The sequence below is a fragment of the Apis florea genome, unplaced genomic scaffold (genome assembly GCF_048593485.1).
Source record: "Apis florea isolate Af1SG1 unplaced genomic scaffold, ASM4859348v1 contig_3367_pilon, whole genome shotgun sequence".
Classification (NCBI taxonomy): domain Eukaryota; kingdom Metazoa; phylum Arthropoda; class Insecta; order Hymenoptera; family Apidae; genus Apis; species Apis florea.
In genome coordinates this window covers 71,891-92,022 of record NW_028256746.1, presented here as the reverse complement: position 1 = coordinate 92,022, position 20,132 = coordinate 71,891, and the positions used below count along the sequence as shown (strand labels likewise).

Below are 20,132 nucleotides of genomic sequence, written 5' to 3'. Positions count from 1 at the left end.
ATCCCGCTTAATTTTGGCGGATGCGCGAATTCCAATAATACACATTACGCACGATCTCGTTTACCCTCCTATTCATCGAAGCCTCATCGCGCTTAATTGATCTCTCAATTTACTCCACGCATATACGTTTGCATTCGCGATGAAACGAGTGACACTGTTTTCGGCTCCCTGGCCCTTCGACAGATACACCGTATCGACCGCTATCGTTCTCCGAATTACGATCTCATCATTATCGCAACGCGATGTTTCAACGCGCTACTGCCACCGACGTGCGTGGACAAATGTCCTATTCCACGTCGTATAATTATCACTTCCGTAATTCATCCGCACGAAAATTACATCGAGAGAACATCGATGTCCGATTATTCAAAAGCGATAGAAAAATTACGCGTATCTCTATATCTATACGAAGAAGAAACAAAATTAGGATGAAAAAAAAAAAAAAATAGGTTCGATCGCGACGATTTAGAACATTTTTTACAAGACATTGCGGAAAGTAATATAAGAGACGCGATGTTATTCGCTCGTTTTACGAATCGTTTTACGAATAAATAATAACTCGAAAAAAGGGACGGACGCGAAATCGGCTCGTACGAAAGAGCATTGGATCGGATTCAACGGATTTAAAAGTTAGGCGAGATCCAAACTCGGCTCGTTATTTCTCTGATCATTAGAAAACGAGAACCGGTTATCCCGAATCTCACTACTCTGCAATCTTTAATCTCGTACGATTAAAGTTTCATCCTTTGATTTCTTTTACAGGAGAAAATCTTAACGCGCTTCCTCGATCAGCTCAAATTTTAATCCGTTCCGTCTCGTTTCCAAAACGAACGTTTCCTCGACTTTGATTTCCATTTCATCGAATCGTCCATCCGTTCCCAATCTTTTACGCGTTTCTTTCAGACGTATCTTTGATAAATGAAATTTTATAATATGGATATAAAATCTATTTTTTTTTTTTTTTTTTTTTTTTTTTTTTTAATAACGAATAGGAAATTTCCGCTTCTGGAAGACTGGAAAAGTTAATCGTGAGTTGGAATTATCTGGACATTTCGTTATTACTTGGTTCGAAATTGTTCGGTTGAATCTTAAACTATTGTCTCGAAGATTCACGATCACGAAAGGTTACGGGTGTACAAAAGGGCGTACTATTCCCAGGCACAAAGCGTAGGAGGCTGTTGCCGTGGTCGTAGCTACTGTTCTTCGGTTGGAAGCCTCTCTCTCTAGGTCTACACGCCCATACACCACTCTTATTATAATGTGTGCGAAAATTACACCAACAATTTAAAATATACGCGATGCGCGAGCCGTACGTGACCTCAATTTTTCCACTACCTTTCGTTCTCACGCGACGCCAAACATGTCGCGATAAAAAATATTATTTTTATACTAGTTTTATTCATCATCATTTCTTATCTCGCATCCAAATTTAAAATCTTGCTGTTTAAAATTTAGAATTATACATTGGACAATTCTTAAAACAACGATTTCGAACGGATGCAAACGCGTCTCGCTTTGCGATCGATTTCGAACCGAATTTAGCACAAAATATACAAAGTGATCTATTATTACTTTATCGGTTCGATTATGAAACGACAAACTTTCTCTTTTCTTTACGTAAATGTAGATTTAAAATTGTGTCCCAACCATGCGAATCCATCCTATGATCTAACGTCTATCGATGAATAAGTTCCACGCGTTGCGCGAGATATTCGAGTTTTGCATCGAATCTGGAAATGTCAAATTATCGAAAAAATTTCGAGAAAATTTAACGATCTAACTATAAAAACGTTACTAATTTCATAGTATCGAACAACGTAGTATGACCTATATGTAGGAATCTTAATTCTTCTTCGTACATTGAACGTCGTGCGAGAGAAATCGCAATCGTAAAAAAATTTTACGACTTTAGTTAAATAAAAAAAAGAATTTGGTTTTTAAATATCTAACTATCCCGATCCGCGAACGATCGAAATCAAAGTGTAATTACTACGAGACTGGTCGTTTATTTTACTATACTACTACGTATACTAGGATATATAGAGGGATTCGAGTAACTATCGACGATGAAATATTTGCCACGGTTTGTATCGATAGAAGCTCGACGAAGTAACGACATATCTGACTGTCAAGCAGCCAGCCTCCACATGGAAATTCAATTTGTACTGCACCAGCTGCGAATCCCGTGACGGCTACGGCTGACAATGCACGCGAAACCGTATTACGGCAATACCGAGACGAATAATCTGAAATTGAAATTACGGAAGTTAAGAGCTTTGTTCCAGGTTCTCGAGCGCAAACGACGTACCGAGAGAGAACGACCATGCGCCAATACGAGATCGCTTCGCTTATTTCGCATTCCTTCGGGATCTTTCTATCCGCGCTTTTCCCTTTCTTTTCCCTCTCTTTTCCCTTTCTTTTTCCTTTCTTCCCTTTCTTTTCTTACGCTTACTTTCTCTTTTATCCGATCAAACGCTACAACAATGCAAGAATTCGTTTCCAATTTTATCGATGTGAAAATTAATCTCTACACGAACGCTTTCAACGCGAATCTCTTGCAATCGTTGATGTCGCGCGTCAAAGCAAAACTTGTTACTTCGTTTAAATATTTCCAATACTAGGAATATCTTGATCGAATCGATGATTCTTCGTTTCTTCGATTTTTATCAATTATCGAATTCCTAACGTCGATTCGTATTTCAAATGTGACGAATGAAACGTCGAGTCGATAGATCAAAATCGCGAAATATTCGCGAAAATCTACCGTGAAATATCGTATTTTCGTCGCTTCGTGTTCGCGCATCTCAATTTACATCGCTCTCTTCGCAAACTTCACCACTTTGATACTCTTTCATGCTACGTTAAAAAGGAAAATGCTTTGATATTTTTACGTTCCTTCTTCTCCTATTCTTCTCAACTTCTCACTCGTCGCGCAAAATCTCTAATCATCGAGACCAATCATCCAAATTTCCTTTTATATTATATTCCCTCGCCTTTTTCGTTTCTCAACTATTCGATCGATTTACAATTTTGATCAATTTTAAAAGATAACGAGTTTCGCTCGATAACGCTTCGATTCGTTGTGCGAGAGTAAATACCAAGGTTTTTAGATAAAAAAAAAAAAGAAGTTCTTGCGCTCGACTATTCTCTTTCCACTCTTCAACTTTGCTAATTCGGCTCATCTTTCCAATTTTACTTCAAAATGAAAATTAAATTTAAATCGATGTATCTTCGAAATATGAATATTCCTATCTGATCTCAAAAGTAAGAAATTGCGTGGTTCCAACGATTATAGTGGTAAATTTGACGATCCTTTTTACATCGTGACTTTAAGCTTTATTTTCACATCGGTAGATATTAGCGCATAGGTACACGAGGAACCGTATATATCGATGTACACGAGTGAGGATATTTACTCTCGTCGCTATACGTATAACTAGTGGTTGTGTACTCGCAGAATTGGACATCCGCAAAGATCGGTTTATCTAATTAGATTTAGCACGAGCGCCGCTGCGCTTCGTCACCGCTGATCCTCGTTATCCCGTCCAATAATTGGCGCCCTTCCAGAAGCAACGGCACGGATTTCTCGATTTATCGAACCGCGTCTGCCTGCTGCCTCTGGAATTCGATTACACCGCGAGAGGAGAGTGTAACTTTGAAGGCTATTAATTTCCTACTGGAAAATTTACAAACCCGGGAAAATCGATACCGAAAAAAACAAAAACGATCGATCGACGACAAATACCTTTTGAAATTTTAAAACTAATATATATTTTTTATATATAATTTGGACAACCTCGTCGTAATTTTAACTCGGAGATCAGCCACGAATCCTATATCCATTTATATCGACATTGTTACATCATGTGAATACACGCGTTTGTACACGCGTTACCGATCGTTTCGTTCTTTATATCTTGTATTTAACATTAAATGGGTCAACATACTCGATCATCAACATATCGGTAAATCGTAACGTAATCAGTTCCGTGTTTAACGGGTTCCGTGCATCGCGCGTTCCGATTGAACCGATTCTCTCCTGTTCGACGCCAACGTCAACAACATTGCGATTAATTCATTCTATCGATCTTTCAATCCGGTCTAAATAATCCACGCTTTGCTATTTGGAAATCGTCGTGTATTTTATATAATACTCGTTTAAGAAGTTTTTCATTCTCTCCTCGTTGGAAAAAGAAATAAAAATGAAAAAAAATAATCGAGCAATTTGCATTTGTTTTCGAGCGTGGCAAGTGTTGCGATGGAAATGCGATTCGATACCGGGAATCCGATTTATCGAAAGGTCGTTGGCAGGCTCACGATGCGCCAACAGCATGCCAAATATTCCAACAATCGCGATCGTTGCTCGGCTCGAGACCTCGGTGCTAGCAACAACACCGACAACGAAATCGAATCGAAGGTTGAACGCTGCTAACGCGAAAATTATCAACCCGCGAGTAATTAATTCCACTACGCTTCCACCACGTCGAGGAAACGCCAATTTTTCCGTATCAAAATAAAAATTTATCTTCTTCTTCTTCTTCTTCTTCTTCTTCTGTTATTTATATAATTAGTTCTTTTTTTTTTTCTTTTTCGCGTTACACGTTAGCCCCCAAGCGATTCGAATCTCGAATTCCAATCGTTTATTAATCTTAATATCGCATTTATACATATACGCGAATAACAATAAACGTATTAATCGAAATACTCGACGATCGCGAGTGTTTTATCAAGCGTTTCGCCCCTATTATTGGGAAAAACGAAGCATGCACGCGGTCCAAGATAAACGCGAAATTATTAGAAATTGATAAGATCGAGAAATCGGGTTGAAAGTAGCGAGGTGTAAAATTTTTGAATTAAATCGCTACGCTACGGTATAATATATTATTGGACAGAAGATGTAGCGCGAAAACGGATAAATTGTCGCGAAATCGACACAGGGGAGGTGAACGAGTGATTCGTATCTTTTCAAAATTGACCGGAATCCGATGAAAGACAGGTATCCGCGTTATCCACGCTTTATCTCGCGTCTCGTCGATTCCAATAGACCCGTTCATCATCGGAAAAAAATGTTTTAAACATCGTTTTACGCGTCCCACACACACACACACACACACACACACAATTTTATCTTAATTCCCCGCTAATCGATAGATTGTCGATAGATTCGCGCCCAACTTTCTATCGCGTAATTTTAATTCCATAAAAATCTCTGATTAATAAAGAGTGCTTTAAAAGTGATAAAAAGTAAGAAAAAGGAAACGCTTTTTACAGCGACGACTGATCAAATCAAATTGAGCGTTTTTTTCCAGTAACGCGATAAATGAAAATAATTCGTCGATATCGCGTTTACGAATTTTCGTTTACAACTGTTTTTAATTTTTTAAAGCGAAAAAAGGCAAAAAAAAGAAAAATATCATCTTAGGAAGAAACGAGAGAATATTCTGGTTAGAAAATCGTATAAAACGTAATAATGTTGCTGTTTCGTAGCTAAATTAAAAAGGGAACGTTAACGAAAGAAAAAGGAATGGGAAAAAGGCCAAACGTTTTATTACGTGACGTAAAAAGTGCACGAAGTAGTAGCGTGGGAAGAAGCAAAAGATGGAATGGGGAGATAGGCAGGGGGAAGGAAAAAGATGAGAAAAGTGAAAGAGGAAAAGATGCGAACAAGTTGTAGAAGAAGAGAATCGCGCGTAGGATTAAACTTGTAGGAGGAGGTAGATACCGTTGTGTCTCCTGCTCGTATTTTTCTTCTTCTCCTTTTTTTTTTTTTCTTTTTTCTCGGCTAGCATCACCGTCCTATCCTCAACGTTCCGCTCGACGTTTCCTGCCAAAACTTTTGCTCGATATATCCACGCGAAACGTCGCGTTTTACGGCAATGTGACGACGACCAGAGATTGCGCTCGAATACGAAAACGCAACGCGATGTTCCACGTAATTCCATGGCATAATTCTATGATGGCGTCGATGAGAGATGCGTTGATTTGCATCGAAATACGAGAAATCGATCGAATAATGGACGTTGAATCAACGATTTTTTCTACGAAATATATATTTCGGGATGTAACGAGCAATTAGAGATTCGCGCGCATCATTTTCGATCGCAATTTTGTCGTTTTCATATTTTTACATCGATTATTCGAGACCAACCTCGATTATCTTATTCAACTATCTATCTATATCTATCTATATCTATCCACGAGTTTATCATAAATTTTCGTGTTGCAGGTTGGACGACGAAAAACTGGATCTCATCAACGTAAGTAAATCAACGAGAAATCGAAATTGATAAAATTTTTCAATTATTCTTTCTTTCTTCCATCGAGTCGAAAAATCGATCGTATATTCCGTATAATCCGAATAACAACGAATCCGACGAATCGATCGAATGTATCGACGTTCGAAGCGAAACCTCCTTCCCTTCGAATCGTATAAAATCGTGTCGAAAATTATCCAACGAAGCGTACGTGTAACGCGGCCAATTATCTTTTCCTAGGCGACAATTAATATCGATCGATTTGATTAGCGGTTACTATGCGAAACGAATGGCCGAGAACGATACACGCATAATCATGACAGCTTTTACCCTACCTCCTCCTATCCTGATACACGTAGATATATGGCATATGGGAAATCTAAATGGAGCGTGGAAAATGGATGCGTTCTCCGTCGTATCAAACGTTACCGGCATCGTACCGGTCCTAACGTACCACCACGCCGGGTATAGGTGTATGCGGCAAATAAGCGGAAATTACCGGGCGCATTTCAATCAGAGCACCTGGCAAGCTTGGAACGCGCGGGGCCATCCCCGTTTACTCCGCATAATAGTCGGTCGTATGATAATCTCGCAAGGGAGCAGAGGTTGAAAACCGATTGCTCCCTTCTCCGGTGAACGAGCATCGGATCGATCGTCAAACACGGCGAAAAGCCATATTTGCCATCCGTATTTGCCCTGTATTCGCCCTCTATCTTCTAAATTTCTCTATTCCACTGCGCGTAAATCTCTCTCTCTCTCTCTCATCTCTCAACTCTCCGCCTTTCTTCCATCTCTTTCCAAGTATCGCGAACGCGATATTTACCAATCTTTTCGCCATTCTCAACCGATCCTGTCAACTGTCGATCATCCGTTGAAGAAAGAAAAAAAAAAAAGGAAAAAAAAGAATAAATATATATTTATTCTTTTCTTTATTTAACAATTAGTTTCACGCAATAAAACGCTAGTTATCGAGATGGTAAATCGCGCGGTGATGAATGTCGAATGTTGGAAAGGAAGGAGAAAGGGGAAATGATGGGTCGTTCGAAGTGGAAACGGTGTTCGCCGGGTCAGCCAACGATTTCGTACATCACGAGTCGCGCGCGCGGTTCATTTATTCCGAAAATTTTCACCACGATACCGTGCCATCTTGCTCCGTAACTCGAATAATTGCCACCGCCAGGGTAAATGAATCTAATTGCATCTAAAATTTAAATAAGACTCGACATTTCCATTTAATACCCCGGCATCTAACCGACCGCGAAATTCGATAAAGCAACACCGATTCGTTTCTTTTATTTTTTCGTAATCCGCATGAGCACTCTCTCGATATGTGTGTGTGTGTGTGTATGTGTGTATTTTGTACAAATATACGCATATACGCTATTTTTCGATAATCTGTGAAAAAATTAATTCTTCCATCTCCTTTTTTTCGTAAAAAAAAAAAAAAAAATTTCCTATACATCTCTTCTATATACCTATATACATCCATCTTCAAAAATTCCATCAGTCACGGAACATTATGATTTTAATAACAATTCAATTTCATATTTCTTTTTATTATATTCGTTATAAAACGCCAAAGAAATAATATTTAAATTGTTTTGTTAATAAGAAAAATATAGATATAATTCAGATAATTTTTGCGATACAAATTATATTTCTGTTATGAATATTAATTCTAATCGATAGATGGACATATATTGTTATTAGATACAAATATAATAATAAAAGAAGTATAAATGGTACGCGCTAATAAAAAGAATTACTCGACGAGAATATGCGATATGTAGAAAATTTCTCGTATCGATAGAAAACACGAGGAAAAGATATTCCTAGGATTTACGGAATATTGTGATAAAGGAGAACACCGCTTCTGCCGTGTAGCGATAAAGAAAAGGCTACATCATATAGGAGCGAACGACGCGGAAAGAAAAGAAAGGAGGAGCGAAATGAAACTAACGAGGATAAAGAATGGACGTGTACATACATATATATATATATATATATGTAACAGCTACATACGTATGTATACATATATAATGGACAATGCCGAGATTCACATGTCAACGCGTAAGAAAAATTGGATTTGCTCCGATGTTTTGTCACTGAGAAATTTTGAAAAAAAAAAAATATATATATATATAAATATATATCTTCGTCGTATTACTTGAATCGTAAATCATAAACACATTAAATACGCTTTGTATCGAGAAAAAATCGATTCGAATCGCAATCCTATTATGATAAATCACGATTTGATTTAATTATACGAAACGTCTTCTTCTTCTTCTTCTTCTTCTAGCCATCGTTGGATCATCGATAAATGGTTGCTCGTTATTCGAAAGATTGGATCGGTAAAGTTGTTAACGAGAAACGCCGTCTACAATGTAATCGGTGAAAAATAATTAAAGACGATGAAATTAAGCGTTGCACGTTTATGATGTTCCAAGCCCCATTTGTTCGGCTCCGTTTTAATTATCAGACGCTTGCCATTAGGCCGATATTAATGACGCACGTTCGCTCGAGCGTAACTCCCTTCTACACCCTTTTACTCCCTTCGACAACACGCAACCATCCAACGATCGTTTGTTTAAAGCATTCGGAAGTAATATCGATGCTCGTTTCTTCCTCTTTCCGATTCTCGCCATTCTTCGTATATAATCGCGCACGAAAGTTTGCACAGATTCGCACAAATTATGCCTAATTATCTTCGTCTAATATTGTAATTAAAAAACAAATTGTGACAAAACGTGTTTGTCACGATCGCACCGTTTATTTATTTGAAAATAATAGGAGTAAAGGTGAAAAAGCAATTACGTAATGTTTAAACCGTGCATTTTGATTTATTTCAGAATACCATTTTACCCGAAGCAGTGCACTTTTGGGAGCGGGCACTCATGGTCCGCGAAACAAAAAGCACTATTAGATTAAGCAGGTAATCGTTTTATCTATTAATCTGTCACGTTTTGATGAATGCATGCATATTCATTTTCGTGCTTTTCTGTCCAACTTCTGGAAACGAAACGAAACGAAACGAACGAGCGTTCATTCCCCTTACAAATCAAAATTTTCAACGCTATATTATATCTACGTGTATCGTAATTAGATCAAAGTAGATATGAAAAAAAGAATGGAATAGACGTGATATTTTGCGAAATCTTTTCTTATATATGATATTATAATGTACGTACAATGTACGTAATGTAAATTACGATTTATTTAATCACTCGAATACTTTACGAAAAATATTACCGCGCTTCCACCCAATTAACTCATATTATTTTTATTATTTCTTATAAAATATATGATATACCAGTGATACGACCTATATACATCGCTAGTATCATATTATATTGAATAATATAATAAACGATTTCCCAGATCTTGCCGTTTGCTTCATCCTAATGTCCATTCCATCTATCCTTTTCTTATCGCAAAAATTTTTATCTATTCTCAAATAAATTCTCCTTTTGATACCTTTTGATGCATATATATAATTACAAAACGAAAATTCGATCCTTCAATCATTGCGCAAAACAAATAACGAAACGTATGTGCAAGGAAAACGACGCGGAAAAAAAAACTAAATATCAATTTCCATCGATATTTTGCATTTTTGAAAACATTTAAAAAATGAGATAAAATAAGCGGAAAATAAATAAATAAATGCTCCATATTAAACCATGCACCCCATTCATTTTCTATTTATCTACGTTACGTTATTTTATCTACTTAAATAAACAACATATTAATTAACATACGTTAATTGTGCTTTTATTAAATTATTTCATTAATATTAAATCTTGTATCTTGAAACGTATCTTAATTTTATTAACATTGTTAAATTTGTTTCTGAAATAAACTAATGAAATTAATAAAATTATATAATAACTACAATTACTACAACAATCCTTTTTTTTTCTATTCTAATTTGTAACAAACTACAACAAACTCAATTAATAAATTAATAATAAAAATATTATTAAGTAACGCATAAATTTTCATTTTTCTAAAATTGAAAATGACAATTGAAAAAAATGCCAATTTTGATTTGAATTAAAAAATTTTAACCAAAATTCAATTTGAATCTGAATTAGAAAATTTAAATTTAGTTAAACCGAGTTTAATTAAATATCTCATTTTAATCGTTAATAATAATAATTTCCAATAATATTATAATACGAATGAAAAATATTTATTATTAACAAAAGAATGCATTTTTCAATTATATTTTCAGTAACAAATTCTCTGTTAAGAAAGGGGTGATGAAAAGAAAAAAGCAAAGAGGAAGTCTTTGAAGAAGACAAAAGCCAGAAGGGCTATCCAAAGTATAATAATAATCCGAGTCAATGTAAATCCGAATAAACAACGTGAGTGAAACATCTTTTTTATTTCGCAAACGCTAATATAATACTAAATTTTTAAAAGAAAATACTAAAAGTGCTTTATTGTGTTTGTAATTCGAGTCTTGAAAAAAAACACGAAAAAAAAAGAAAAGAAAAAAGAAAGACGTGTCGCGATAACACATATTTTCGTGTAATGTAATTTTCGATTATTTGCAAACTACTCTGATAAACTAATTTATGCACTCATATTTTATCATACGCGACACTAATAGCAGAAAATTGCAACCATATCAAAGGCAATCGTTCGTCATACAATCATCCAAATGGATTTGATTCCAATCGGTGATCCAGGAGCACAAAACGTATTTCCACGATTCCAAGAAGAAATGTGGGCAAATTGTAAACGCGACATTACTATAAAAAACGCGATCATTTAACAATGTAACGTTACGTTCTAACGTAAACTTATAAATAATTATAATAAATATATTCCATAAATGGGAAATTACGTCAAATATCCCGATACAAATCGCAACACTATAAGACGAGTACAAGTTTACTAAAAAAATAAAAAAATAGCTAATTTATAATCAAAATTAAAATAATATAATAATAAAGCAAACGCGATCATTATTTCATCGCAACGTTAATGCAAAACCGCGATGACCCATGATAATTGGATTTAAACATTGGACCGGCATATAATGATCGGTCAAAATACAATAATACAACAACATATACTGCATATTACTAAAACGAGCACAGTGACGAAATAGTAACAATGACATCCCATTCTTTGGATCCAAACAAGATCCAAAAGATGAGAAGCCATTCGTTGCAGCCCTCTTCGTGACAGTTTGTCGGGCCTCTTCGGTCTTCCTCCTTCGGGCGCTGAAACTTAAATTCTAGGGTCGAGATTCACTAATCGGAAATCAAAGAAAAAGAAGAAAAAAAAAAGGACTAAATCGCAAAAGTTAAGTGCACATCGACGACCAACGATCGCAATGATCGTTCTCAACATGTGTTTTTAGTTATGTGCAGAATCTCGAGCGCAACGTTCGTTTCGAAACGTACTTCGCGTTCGCGACCGCGGTATTCGAAAAATCGATCGGCAAACTCATCAACCGAATGGCACACTGTCCATTCATGTTCGACCTTCATCTTCGATTTTTCAAATTTTATTTCCTGAAACAGGTTGTCACGCGAAAACGCGCCTACCCGATCAGAGATAGTGACAACCTGCCCGGCCCTACCTACTTATAATTAAATCACCAGACATACCAGAAGTATACTACCTATCCTACCTATTCCTATATTTACAAAAATGGCAAAACAGGCATACCAACACATTCGCTCCACGATTCTCAAGCATACTACCCGGGTGCAAAAAGCCTACACTAGGGAAAACGTCCCGGGACGCTTCCGACACCCGAGCTTGGCACGCTACTCGCACACTCTAACTTTACGTACCATTCTCCTGAAATCGACTGACGATGGTTAGCGACCATTGCGTGAAACGCGATTAAAACGCGTTTTTGTATCAAAAATTTTAATTATTTATAATCGAAGATAAAAGAAATAACTAAACGATTAATTAAATTTTCATTATTGTAATTTAAAATTAAAAATAAGTAATTACACTATTTATTACTATTTACATTATTTTATTCCAAATAATATCTCGATTGTAAATTGTAATTGAATTAACATACTCGAATGAAAAAAATAATAAAAATAACAAACGATGCAATTCCACAGCCTAACACACATACACACACACACACACACACTCACTCACGCATACAATGTAGAAAATACATCGTGCACGATACACTAACGCATTGTCAGTCGCCGAGAAATTTTTATTAGCTTATAATCTAAGATCATCATGCTCATTGCCTTTCTCCCACCCAAGTAGTACCTGGACACGTGAGCAAGATCCTGGCAATGGACATGAAAGGGATTAAACCTGAAAATCCTAAGCTAAAAAAATATTAATATATCCATTTTATATCTAACGGATTAATTTTAATTTTATTTTTATATATCTCATTCTATTTCAAATTTTAATGACTTTATTATTCATCGATGTAATAAATTATTAAAATTTTAATATTCTACAAAAAAAGAATCACTAATTAGAAAAAAGAATATATTTATTAAAGAAAATTATTAAAATGAAATTCAATGAATTGACTCAAAATTAGATATTAATGAAAATATCCTCAGGCGATTCCTTCATCAAAGCATATTTTCGAAAATATAAAACAAATATTCAAAATTTATAGCTTTGATTTCAAAATCTACCTGTCGCGAAGTATCTTCTTGAACATATTTTTATTTAACATATTTTTAAACGAGAGAAATAAAACTATAAAGTTTATTATTTCGATAATCAAACAACTAGAAAACTATTATATTAATATAAATGGAATTAAAAATGCATTATTTATTATTTATTACAAATATTTTATCTCTAATACAAATTAATACGAATATTTATATACATTAATATATTAATAATGTGAAAGATTATTAATATATTTATAAACTAACGCGATGTACAAGAAGATCTAGCCTGAGTTAATAAATAAAACGAAAAAAGGAAATGTTACTATTCACAGGTATATAAAAATACCCGCGGTCACTGTGCTCGTGAAAAATTCTATATACAACCAATCACCTGTGTCGTTTCGGACTTTTCGTCCTACAACATGATTGAGTGATTGGAGAAACCAAAAAATCATGCGACTTACCATCAGGTGCGAATAATCTCTACATCGTGAAGTAGTTATCGCAAAGGCTGGGATATCTAAAATAAAAAGTTCATCCATTATAATTTATTAATTAAATGTAACGATAAAGAAAGTAAGATAAGGTAATAGTAAAAATTAAATTAATATAATAACTTGATATTTAAAATCATCAATATCAATTTTTTTAACTACAGAATAAAAATAGATGAAAAAAAAAGATAATTACCTTTTCGCGTGATGGATGATTTCTTTATTCTCTTGAGCGAAACACTGATTCTAATCTCTACCGAAAATGAATATTAAAACGAAAAAATAAAAATTAGAAACTATTAACGTCCGTTTATCTTTTTTAATTGGCGAACAAGCACTGATTCTAATTTCGCACATTATATTTAATTATGTTTATTAATTGCATTTAATTAATATGTTTTATAAAATGAAAAATACTATTACGAAACAAACACTGACTCTATCGACCGCATTGCGCGCGATCACAATTTTCTAACAAATCTAAAATAAAATATTATCATAAAATAATTTTACGATTTGTTCTACTTTCATCGTATTCTTAATAATTCACGTACTTATATCACGTTCATGTATTATTTAACAAACATTGTCTAAATCCGATAAAAGAAAATAAAAATTTATCCACTTTTGATACCAAAAATCAAATATTACCACTTCTCCGAATAATCATTATGTAAAATGATTGTTATAACGTCCATATTGAAATTTCTTTTTCCCGCTTATAGGTTATCCTGGTAATGTACATTATTAATCTGCACAAAAAACAATCCAATCTTTAAAACAAATATATACATATGACATATGAATTTAAAACTAATCGTGTTGAAACAAAACAATAATCAAATTCAAATCTTATTTTAGATATAAATCTATTTCAGGAATAAAACTAACAATGAAAAATAGGTTAATAATAAAAATTAAATATGTTATTATATCAAGGAATTATCAATTATAATAATAAATTATATACATTAAATACACATTAAATAAGTATATGAAAAGTAATAGAATAATTCTATATAAAAATAATATATATTTTAATTAACGATATATTATTAGAGACATACCTGAAACGACGTCTAAACGCGACAACCGTTTATAGAAGAATGATATTCACGTCGCAATTTCGATCATCGACTTGTATTATGCTCGAAGTTCGACACAATATCAAAACATGTTAATAGTTAACGATCGCCAATTTCCAAGTATTATATGTATTAGAAACACTTTCTGCCTTAAACGTAATATCAAAATAAATACACTTATAATAACATACCGTCAAAAGTTTCTTTCAAATATTAAGAAATATTTTTAGTCGTAAGCATAAAATAATATAAATTGAATGTACGAATAAACGCATTTGAATAAGAATAAATAGGAAAATACGTATGAAATAAAAATGATCAAAAAGATTTAATTTTTTATATGACTTTTTGTTAAAATAAATCAAATCTTACCACATTTGCATGAAAATCGTATACATAACCTATTGCGCCAAAATCATTTCAATAATTAAACGACACAAATAAAAATCAGAACTATGAAACAAAAATACAAATTTAAATAATATAAACTGATGTTAAAATAAAACAATAATTAAATTTAAATCCAACTTCAAATCAATTCGAATTCAATCGATTAATTATAACTATCAAATGTGCGAACAATGAAGAACGACAAAAAAAAATATAATTGAATTTTGATATAATATTTGATAAATAATTAAACATATATATATATATATATATATATTAATTAAATAAAAATCACAAATAATTTATAAATTATAGCACAATATCAAATTTTACACAATTATATTTATACGGACGCAACACGTACTCTTCACACGTTTCTTGACAATAGATTAAAGCCATTCGCGCTGATTCGTTTAACCACTGGGTCTTAGCGCCGTTTCGATTGGCTGAAGCCGTTAGTGAGATTCCTTATTTATCCGCGCGAAAATTGAAACATAAAATGATAAATTTTGAATATAGATTCTTAAACACTGAATGCATCTTACAAAGATACATCGATTAAAAATATAATAAGAATAATTAATAACGTTTGAAATAGAAATTGATCAAATCTGAAAAAGATATAATATAAAAAGGAAGTAAAATTGTGTTTAAATTAATTAAATTATAGATTAAAGAATTGTTTTGAAATATGATAAACGAATTCAAAATAAATATTAAGATAAAAAAAGGCTCGAAAATTAAATTAATAATAAATATTAAAATTAATAGAAGAATTATATAAAATTATATAAAATAGAATACGGAAGGTCTTTATATGTGAATCTTTTACATTAATCACATCTTGTCGCTCTTATGTCAGATATTTCGAAAATTCAATCGTATCATTATAATAAAAAAATTGAAAGCCAAATCCCACGCATTGTCTCGTGTTATCGTACGCGATGAATACTAATAAAGTTGTATTTAAAATGAATATTACAATATCTAAATTATTTGATTAAAATTTAATTAAAGCGTTATTTTTCCATCTATTTGTCACGAAGATTCATTGGAGAATATTATCTCTTATCCGTGATCTGTTTTATTTAAAATATCGCGTAACAAGCATCAAAAATAATTCAAACATAATCTCGAACATATTCTTTCGAATTTATCTTACCGATCAATGATATAACGATTTTTAAATTTTTATCATTAATTTATACACATTAACGATTTATCACGATAATATTTTATATATATTTTTACAAATTTTTACAAAAAAAGGAGATTTGTATAATGTTAGTTTTTGATAGTTATACAATTGCATTAAAATTTTTTTAAATTCCATGCTATACAAGAAGAATAATTATACGTATTTTCCCTCTTATTTCAATATAATAAAATTTGCTAAAATTTGATCGCATTTATAAAATTTATACAACTACTCGATTCGAAAATATAATGCAAATATCTGAATATCTCATACTTTCTTTTCCTTCCCTTAAAAGTTTTTGAGACATGTGACAGTGGAGAAAGATAAGTTTAGCCTCACTTATGCATTTGCCGAGCTTCTACGAAATCCAAGGTGCTAGCAAGTCGCGGATAACGAAATCCATGCGGCAAATCAATTTTGCACGAGTCCTCTGGGATTTTCAATGACTTTTGACGTTCTGGTTGAGCTTCGACCGGACGCGAAAAGACGAGGATTCGAGAGCGAAGCGGGTGAATAGGTGGATGAGAGGATGGGCTTCCGTGATGCGGAAGAGAATTCGTTACATTATTCAACAAGACCACGCGGAACACACGCTAGACAGGAAGAAAGCGTTTCTTATTTTTGCCAATCCTACTTGTTATTCCGGTACAAAGAATTTGTCCACCTAACGCACGAACAAGAAACTATTATTCCAACCGGTCTAAAAGTATTTGTTTTAGAAAATGCGTATGAAAATAATTGTCTTTGGTGAATAAAAATTTAAAAATCAATCCAAATATGAATACATTCTCGTTAGATAAACTCGTACTAACGTTTAAGTTAATATAACGAATGATATGTCGGTATTTCGCATTAATTACCACCATTTGCGGTATGTACGCTATTATCAAGCAACGTCATTTGTCTTCTAAGGAAGACGGACATGCGATGTTCTATATCGATCCAAAGCTTCGTAACAAGCGATGTAACATTAATTACCGATATCTAACTTAGATCCTGTTATTAATCATCATCAATACCGCGAATCAAATTAGAATTAACGTTTGTTAAATATAAACCAAATAAAATACTTGAGAAATTTATATTATCCCTTTTATTCAATTTCCATACGAATAATACATTTGAATTAGAGAGCGTGTATTAGAATAATAACGCGTAAATGCACGAGATACGTGCGACAATGTGTATATTAAAAAGTTGAAGATAATAAACTAGTAAACTAAATAAAGGAAAGAATTTAATATCTGAAGAATTTAATATGGCGAAATCTTTTGCACATCTTTATTACTGATAACAAGTCGAAGTTTTTAACGAGATGGCGTCATTCATATTAAACTGTTCCATTTACTTTCTTTATCCAATTTATGAACAAAATATAAAATTCGACGACAATCTATAAGAAAAGGAAAACGCAGCGATAATTTTGTAACGTTTAAAAATATTTATTCGGAGTATAAATATCGAATAAATAAAATAAAATAAAAATCTGTATACAAAATATTTCGAAACGAAAAATTTGTAAAAGTATTGAGAAAATTAGCAAAAGGAAATTTTTTGGAAAAAAAAAAAGGAAAAAAAAAGAAAATGGAAAAATATAAAGAAATAAAAAATATATATATACGTGAAATGCATATGTATATGGAAATATGCAAATGTACTAAAAGTCACACGGATGTTCCCGTTTCATTTACTATATATGCAAACGTGTACTTACTTGGAAATATTTTAAACACGAAATATTACAAGTACAGATCGATGTTTTCTACTTTCATATATTCCTTATATTCCTCTTTCTATCCATCGTAGATCCGAGATCGAACTCTCGACTTTTGACGAGTTAATATCTCGCGCGCTATAATTTGAATAATTTCATTTCAAAGTTATAGGGACACGGAAATATCTTATACTTATACCTAGATCGATACAGCCTTATTTTCTACACGCGACGTGTTTTCCATACGATTAATATTCGCAACAACGGGTAGAAACGAGAGAAAAAAAATATATGATGAAATGCACGGATAACGTTAAAAGACACGACATATTTCAACATTAATTAATTCATAGGTGAAAAAAAATTATTTCGTTGTCAGAAAGGAATAATTTAATCGCGTGTATACAAATGTTCAATATTTGGATGGAAATAAAAAAACGTTATATATAATATCGATAATGCTTAAAATTAGTTAATCGTAGTAAAAATTCACGATGTTACGATTCATTCGTTCGTTTAGGTACTCTAAAATCCATTAAGAGAAAATGCACGCAAGCGCCACTTTACCGCGGCCAGTGGGGTACCTGTTCAAACTTTTAATCGGATCGTTTCCCTCGTTTATTCTCCATCTCTTGTCAGCTATTCACACGCTTTCTTTTTTCTCTCTTTCAATTCTTCCGCACTTTTTATAGTATCACGAATAGTATCAGCGAGATCTTCTTTTCATCATCAAATCGTCTTTCCGTAAAAACTTTTTGTCAATTTGCCACCAATTTAATTTTTTTTTTTTTTCGAACATTCCAATTATACTCGCGTTTACGATAAAAAGAGATATTTTTAAACGAACTTCTCAACTCGTCATGTATAACGTCGTATATAATATAATATTTGCGAAACGTCGATGTTTATCGGATCGTATCCCTAAATTTTGATATAATAACGGCGCAAAAGAGAAAGATGAAAAGATAGAAGAAAACTAAGAATACGTTATGGCTTTTAGAGATAGAATCGGGGAAAAAGATTGGGAGGAAAGAAGAAAATGAAGCGAACGGTTTGCGGCATAGCTAGTTTCTCTTCTGCCATACGGTTTTCTTTTATCGAGTTGGGCAGATCCAATAGGGATTACGAAAACTGGATGGAATAGTAGAACAGGATAGAATAGCATCTCTCGCAGGATTTTCTCAGATCCTCTTCCTTCGATTCATAAATATCCCTCGGCTATAATACCGTGCTGAAAGACTCCCATGAGTACCTTTGCGATATTCACTATCGAAACAACTTCTCCGTACAACATTTTTATCCTTTATCTCGTCCGCTCGTCCAACGCGTGAAAACGAATCCAATCTTTTCGTATTATAAATATAATTTTAGATGAAACGATAGAAATAACGAATACGAACGATAAATATCGGTTCAAAATGTAAAAAAAAAAAAAAAAAAAAAAAAGAAAAAAGAAAAGTCCATTTTTGCAAAATAACAAGGATACTTAGGCTACGATGTATGCAATGTGTTATATCGGAGCTTAACAACGTTTAATCCGTTAATCTGATCACACGGTCGCTCGAATCAATTTACGTGATGTACGATCGAGGTTCGAGGATTCTCTTGGCCGAAAATCTGTGGTTTAAATCATTGAAATCTCGCAGCTGCTTCTTCCATAACTTCCACTTTTATACGACTTCCCGTCATATGCACTCTCTTTCATTATCGGTTTCATCTTTCTTCTCTTTCCTTTTTCCTCTTCCTTTCTGAAAATCTGCCAACGCCATAAGTGCCATCAAGTTGGATGTGCCTTTAAATTTCGTTAGATTTACGATTTCAATATCGCTTTAAAGATGCCTCTTGAAATTGAGCACGTCATTAATTTATAGAGAGAAAATGTCTTCCGTAAATATTTAACTAGTTTCCAGCCAATTTACCACCTCTTTACAAAATCTACCATTCTCTATTTTTTTCTTCTTCTTTTTCTTCTTCTCTTTCTCTCTCTCTCTCTCTCTCTCTCTCTCTCTCTCTCTCTCTCTCTCTCTCTCTCTCTCTTTCCTCTCTCTTTTCCAGTTATCCGTGTATCCGTGTAGATAGAAAGGTAGAAAGGAAAGAAAAAAAAAATAAAAAAAATTTTCGACCATCTTTCCGTCGTTGACATCAGAGATAAAAATCTTGCAATTTCAGAGACTCGGAGAAGCTTGTAATATCGGTACATCTTACTCTCGAGGAAATTATACGCATTTTTCTTTTCTACGTTGCGTGGGGAAGAAGAGAGAAAGGAGAAAGTTTCGAAACAAATTTATCTTTAAAATATCGCGTATAAATTTATACCTATAACCTTATAAAAATTATTTTCATCGTGAATTTTATTTCT

General features: G+C 33.3%; 1 protein-coding gene across 3 annotated transcripts in view; it reads left to right on the top strand.

The window, feature by feature from the left end:
• The window catches only part of Invadolysin (leishmanolysin-like peptidase, invadolysin), an 89,373-nt gene that overhangs the window by 64,151 nt on the left and 5,090 nt on the right, over window positions 1–20,132 (top strand). For all 3 annotated transcript variants that reach the window (XM_086911752.1, XM_086911751.1, XM_086911750.1), the window contains 2 exons: window positions 6,227–6,257; window positions 9,107–9,189. In XM_086911752.1, the coding sequence (XP_086767878.1) occupies window positions 6,227–6,257; window positions 9,107–9,189 (114 nt within the window). The remainder of the gene's footprint in view (window positions 1–6,226; window positions 6,258–9,106; window positions 9,190–20,132) is intronic.